This window comes from Lutzomyia longipalpis, chromosome 4, assembly GCF_024334085.1.
Source record: "Lutzomyia longipalpis isolate SR_M1_2022 chromosome 4, ASM2433408v1".
NCBI lineage: Eukaryota > Metazoa > Arthropoda > Insecta > Diptera > Psychodidae > Lutzomyia > Lutzomyia longipalpis.
In genome coordinates, this window is record NC_074710.1 from 6614682 (window position 1) to 6620949 (window position 6268).

The 6268-nt window shown below is 33.0% G+C and overlaps 1 protein-coding gene across 1 annotated transcript; it reads right to left on the reverse strand.

The window, feature by feature from the left end:
* Positions 1 to 1571: 1571 nt before the first annotated feature.
* Positions 1572 to 6008, reverse strand: LOC129795923 (chymotrypsin-2-like). The gene is made up of 3 exons (XM_055837474.1): positions 5910 to 6008; positions 2923 to 3359; positions 1572 to 2059 (listed from the first exon to the last, which is right to left on the reverse strand). The coding sequence occupies exons 1-3, from the start codon at positions 5956 to 5958 to the stop codon at positions 1655 to 1657; spliced, it is 891 nt and encodes a 296-aa protein (XP_055693449.1). The 5' UTR covers positions 5959 to 6008; the 3' UTR covers positions 1572 to 1654.
* Between the last annotated feature and the right edge of the window lie 260 nt (positions 6009 to 6268).

Consider the following 6268-nt stretch of genomic DNA (forward strand, 5'->3'; position numbering starts at 1 on the left):
AAAGCTCAATTACACATTTTCCATCAAATTAAAATTTCCCGATGAGAGTAATGTCAATTTATCCGGGAAACTTCAAGTCGCAATTCCTCCGGCAAAATGCAATGAGAGTCGAATGATGAAGCTTTTCTTAAAGCACGGAATTTTCCAAGCCTCACGTGAATACATTTTTTGCAATTTTACCTCCATCAGTATATTTAAGATTTTTTTTTTTGAAAAATTTTATTCAATGGTATTCAATGCAGAAATATTTGGTTTTTATTGGGATAAGAAAAAAAGCTCACAAAAACAATGGAAAATTTCCACAAAAATTAAAGTAAATAATTTGCACATTAAACATTTTCTTTAACCCATTTTGAATGCTAAATATAGTGTTGTGTGAGTGGTGTGAATTCAATGAAAAGTTTACTATTTCTGTGCAAGCAAAACACATTTATCAATTAAGTCAATAAAAAATGGTTATTTGCCAAAGAGTGGCTGTGGGAAAAAAATCTATTTGAGGAAAGAACAACGAAGGCAAGACGTTGAAGGAATTCTAACACTCATTGAGCGGCATTTCTTTACAATCACTCGAAGTAATTTTCTTTTTTTTTTTGTATTTCATTCTGATTATCACTTTCTAATGTAATTACAATCATATTGCACGGAAAGACGCATAAAGGGGGACATTGTGCTGAGTCATGCCGCTGGTTTTCTTAGCTTTCCGCACTTAACATTCCAGGTCATTCAAGGAATTGAATTGACTGAAATGCGCGGAAATAAATCGTTGCAATTTGAGCTTCATTGGTAAAGTTCTTCCAGAACTATTCTTTTAATATAGAGACGATGAATATAGTTTTTCTCTGAATTTTTTGGGGAAGCTTCTGAAATGAATTTGAATCCATTCAAAAAAAATTCTTTTTACATATACATATTTAATTTTAATTAAAGAAATTCAAAAAATAAGGGTAGGGTATATTCTTGATGAACGAATTTTTAGTAAAAATATTCTTGACTAAGGAATTCTTGTAAAAATTGATTAAGGAATTAAAAAAAATTCTCGATAAAGGAATTCCTATAAAATATAATTGATAAAGAAATTTAAAAAAAAGCATTCTTGATAATAGGAGTTTTATAAAATATTCTTGATTAAGAATTACTCTTTAAATTGTTCTTGATAAAAGAATTTTTAAAAAGTATCCCTGACAAAGGAATTCTTATACAAATGTTAATATTCTTGATTAAAAAATTCTTGAGAAATGTCATTGATAAAATGAATCGCTTCACCCAAAGAAAACTATAGTAACCACTGTGTATTTTCTATGAAGTTATTATACTTTTCCATGGGACAGGCGAAATGCAGATTAACCAAAATATCCGATCGAAGATTCGCGTTATCTTTATTAATGGGTCGTTTTCAGCAACTAACAAATCCTGAAAACAAAAATTTGTTCTAAAATTTCAACGATTTCAAGGATTCTTTAGTCGCTGAACATGACCCAATATAGGATTTTCTTTGTAAAATATTCTTTAAAAAAAGAAAGACTTTCAAAGTCGATTAAATTTAAAAAGAAATCTTTGATATTAAAATAAAATTTATCAACCATCGCAAATTATTTTTATTTAAATTTATTTTACAAATTTGTCGTATGGCAGGTAAAGAACATTTTATTTTTCTTTACAAAAATGAAAGTCCATCGTATCTTTCGCCAAAAACTTCATCAACTCTCTCCTCGTTGGGTCCAATGACGAAATCCAATGATTCCTCGTGCTCCTCTTTATCACTTTCAGCCATAGTTTGATCAATCCATGCTCTGTGGTAGGCAATGCGTGTATGTACGTCAGGATACCCCTTCCCACAGGGTACACCCCACGAGATAATCCCCATGAGGATACCCTGAGATACAAGGGGACCTCCAGAGTCCCCTTTGCATGACCCCTGACCGGCTTTGTTGAATGTACATAGTTGAGAAATATGAATTTTTGGCACTGGTGTCCCTTTGTACCTCACTTGGCACGCTGCATTTGTGATTGAATGCAATTGAATGTAGTTCACGTGATCGGGAGCTTTTCCATCGGGGTACTATATAACGTGTGTATATATAGAAAAATCAATGAACATTCCGTCGTAATTAGTATGCAAGCTGGGCTGCTCTTTTGAAATGCGCCATGATATTCGAATAGATGCGAACGTGGCTTTTAAATGGTTAAATTTCAAAGGGATGTCCTCATTAAATTTATCATACGATGTTAATGAGCAAAATATTAAATGGCATAACAACCCTTTTCCCATTTGAAATGAAAATACCCATTCGCATAAGCCTTGTCCTTAAAAAGAGCAAAATGTACGTCTAATTCGACGAAGTTTACTAAAATACATCAAAGCGTTTCATAATACGGCGTATTTATGAATTGTATAGGATCAATTTTGCACGTTAAGATTATAAATCAGTTAAGAACTTTAATTAGAGCTGTTTCAGTGAGATCATACATTGGAATATTTTTTTTATAACTGTAGAGAATGAATGATGACGTTTGGTAAAGAATTTTTCTTCTCGGTTTGTCAAGGAATTAAGAAAATTTCTTTTACAAAGGAGTTTATTCATTTTCATGCTGTTATATTATTTTTGCCTTGATTTTTGCTGAGTCATAAAATATTCGAGAAAACACAAAATTGATTCCCAAAAAAGTTTTTCATTTGGGTTTGATGGGAAAAGTTGCGAAAAATGTTTCTGAGGCGAGGTTTTTTCTATTTTTTTTTTCAGACAAATATTAACAGAATTTTCCCTTAAAATCTTAGTGAAAAAAATCAAGTCTTTACTACTTTCTTAAATGGGTTTTTAGACTCTACAAAATCTTCCTTCGAAAATATTTTATGAGACACTAAAAAATGATTAAACTCCTTTTTCTTAATGATTTCTTATATGATATTTCTTTCAATCAAACCTTTGTTAATCCCCATCCAATGAGCTGAAGCCATATTCCAGGACCTATAAAGAAGTCAGCCGGTGCCATTTGAATTGGTTGAACTTTTTGGCTGAATTTAACTTCAGTGGACGTCCTTATGAGGCCAACATCATTGAGGAGGGTGGCATTGTTAAAGAGGGGATGAATTATAAATTTAGCCACGTCGTAGCGCTCCCCCAAGTCCGAAAGCTTCAGAACACCAACCACAATCTGCAGGGGTCCCAGCATTGTTGCTGACCCACAGTGAGCAGCTGTGAGCGCCCAGTGTGACGCTATGAGGGCTCCACCGCAAACGTGGTAGTTGAATTTAACGATTCGCAGTGAAATGCTGTAGCCAACAAAGTTTGTTCCATTGAAGGGTTGCCCACCGATAATACGATAGTCTCCATCTAAGATGTCTCTATTTAAGTTGGCACCTGTTGATAGAAAGAGTAACTAATTAAAACAGAAAATCAAAAGCAGATTCAGTGTGCCAAATAAAGAGGTTTGTCTATTTTGAAACAGAATTAATAAACAGAATGACACCAATTTTGCTTTAATTTAGGAATATCCAACACCCTCTTAAAGAATCGCTATCAATTTGTAAGTAATTAATTACCCCATTTGAAGGTGTTTTCATTAAATAAAAATTTAGCCTTTCCACTTTATCTTACACTCAAAGTAATAAACTTGAAGTTACCTACCGTAACACCATTAATCAACGGGGTACACGACCTCGCACGAGGTGCCAAGAGGGTCAAGATTATTCTATGTTGTTTATAGAATTATGTAGGTTAATAAACTTTTCCAGTTTGATAAATTAAATTCTTTAAATAAAATCAAATAAACTTAAAAAAAAATTCGTTTAATACTTTGACGTCCTTTAGATCATACGTTGACCCAAACGTAAAATTTTTTAAGTTGGCAAATACGCGATAAAAAGGCGCAAAATTTAATGGAAAATCTTTTAAAAAAAAATGATAAATTTTAACGTAAAGTAATTTTGTAATTTATTATTATTATTATTATTATTATTATTATTATTTATTTTCCAACAAAAATTTAGGGTCTGTCCCTCTTACAATATTTTGTTGTGAAAGAGAAATTAAAAAAAAAGAAAGTGAGTAATAACGAAAAGAAAAAAGAATTACAAAAAAAGAAAAAAAAATAGAAAAAATTAATAATTAAGAAAAAAAAATGAAAAAAAATTGCAAATGTAAAAAAAAGAGGTACTAAACTGGATCCCAGTCGCGCAAATAATGTCCCTTAATTGAAAGTACTGTCAAGTCCTAAAAATGGGAAAGCTGTAGGGGAGACCGGGGCTAATAAAATCACTTAAGGGTTTGGAAAAAGCTTAAAATATCATATTTCCTAGCTAGATAGAACAAAATGATCTGAGAAAGAGTTGTAGGGCAATAAATTTCCTAAAGAAATGAGCTATACATTTCGCCTTATCTGTTTGGGAAATATGATATTTTGAGCTTTTTCTAAACCCTTAAGTGACTTTTTTAACCCCGGTCTCCCCTAAAGTAATAAGGAAATGGGAATAATTATGAAAATTCACAAATGAGGTAATATAATTAATGTAAATAGTCGATTTTGCACACAAAGCACTTTCATTAATGGCGCACAAAATACAAAAATTGTTAACTATATAATTTATTACATTGATTTTCAAAGGGTAGATAATTAAATTAATGTAATATATCGAGTAAAAAACTAATTCAGCTGATAATTTTGACGTTAACTTTAAATTCTTTTTTTTTCATATGTTACGTCCTTTTTTCTATGTTTAAAAAATTCCTTTTAATGGCAAATGATTTAAAAAAAAATTGTTCAAAATTTATTTGAAAAAGTATTTTATTAAGCTTTTTCATAATTGAAATTATAAGTTTAAATTGAGACTAATTTTTTCAAAGAATAAATAATTTCTTCAATATGAATTTAGACATTTCTTTAAGCACATTTTCAATGGAAGAAAATTATTTGAAACTGAAAAAAAAAACGTTAAGTATGTAAATTTAATCTTCTAATTTGGTTATCAGTTTTCCATAATAGAAGCTGCATTGATCCCATTTCCGGCTAATGGTTTAATTTTGAATATTTTAAACATATAATCTGTAAAACTTCGTTATAAAACCCTCGTAAAGTCATAAACTAAATATTTCAATATAAAATCACTCATTTGACACAAACAGAGGCATTGGCATAGTTTCCATGCTACATTCTCGCTATGCATTAAAATCGATTTTGTAACGTTAAATTTTATGCTTCATCAGGAAAAGCCCATTTGTGTTTTACGTAATTGGCGCACGTGACTTCCTGTTACATCGTTTTAAGTACTTCACCTCACACCATTACACTCAGGCGGTAAACCCCATATCAATCATCCACCCCGATTGACGAAGCAATAATTGTAAAATATCATTGGGGCATTTATGTGATCCGGAGGGGGGATATATCCTCCTGGAATCCCATTAAAAACCCATACCTATATGATAAAATTATATTATTGCAATTGGAGTTTCCGCAATTATTTTTATTAAATTTTTCACACCATCCCTTCCGATTAAAAAATGCACAAAAAAAACTTATTTCAGAACACTCTCTGCTCAATAAATCCAATTTGGTGTACACACGGACGAATCATTATGAGATTTTCCTCACTGTATGTGAATTATAAGTGATTTCGGGTGTGTGTGTGAGGGAAAATTAAGCACTGAGTACGCGGTTCTTTTGCATGAAAATGCACAAAAACAAGAAATTAATCTTCACGCTGGAGTGGGAGGTATTATGCAAATGATTAAATTGCGAAAAGGCGGAAGGAATGCGGTGGAGAGCATCCTCTTGGGAAATTTGGGTTTTTCGTGGGAAAGCGCTGGGCGGCGCGACGGAGGGGGCCACACGAGCGGCGCAAAAAAGGGGTTTGTGCCGGAGATAAGGAGGTGCCATTGCGAGAGGAAATCTCAAGAGTGGTATATACTCACCATGAGTGGCTGAGGCAAGAAATGCCAGAATTACGAGAAATGGCCACATTGCGGCTAACCAGAAGCTGATATTGCACAGGATGGGAAGTTTGAGTGCTAAAGTTCTGTGCACCGGAAGCTCTGGTGGCTTTTATTTATGCCATCCCCATCCCGTGGCCCCTCCGTTATCGTGCCACCCATAAATTGCCCACCGCCCACTCCCCACACACACCAAGCGGAATCATGAATTACCATTGCGTTATTTCGGCGTGAATAATTTCCATGATAAAGAACTTAACACACTCTTTGTGGCTTTCCGCCCAAAATGTGGTTTTGAGAATCGCAGCGCGCGACATTTGGATCCAAAACTGCCACACAGT

Coding starts and splice junctions, on each gene's coding strand:
- LOC129795923 (XM_055837474.1), bottom strand. CDS start 5,958: ATGTGGCCATTTCTCGTAATTCTGGCATTTCTTGCCTCAGCCACTCAT. Junction 3,360..5,909: donor TCTTGCCTCAGCCACTCATG/GTGAGTATATAC, acceptor TTCTATCAACAG/GTGCCAACTTAAATAGAGAC. Junction 2,060..2,922: donor TTGGATGGGGATTAACAAAG/GTTTGATTGAAA, acceptor CACGTTATATAG/TACCCCGATGGAAAAGCTCC.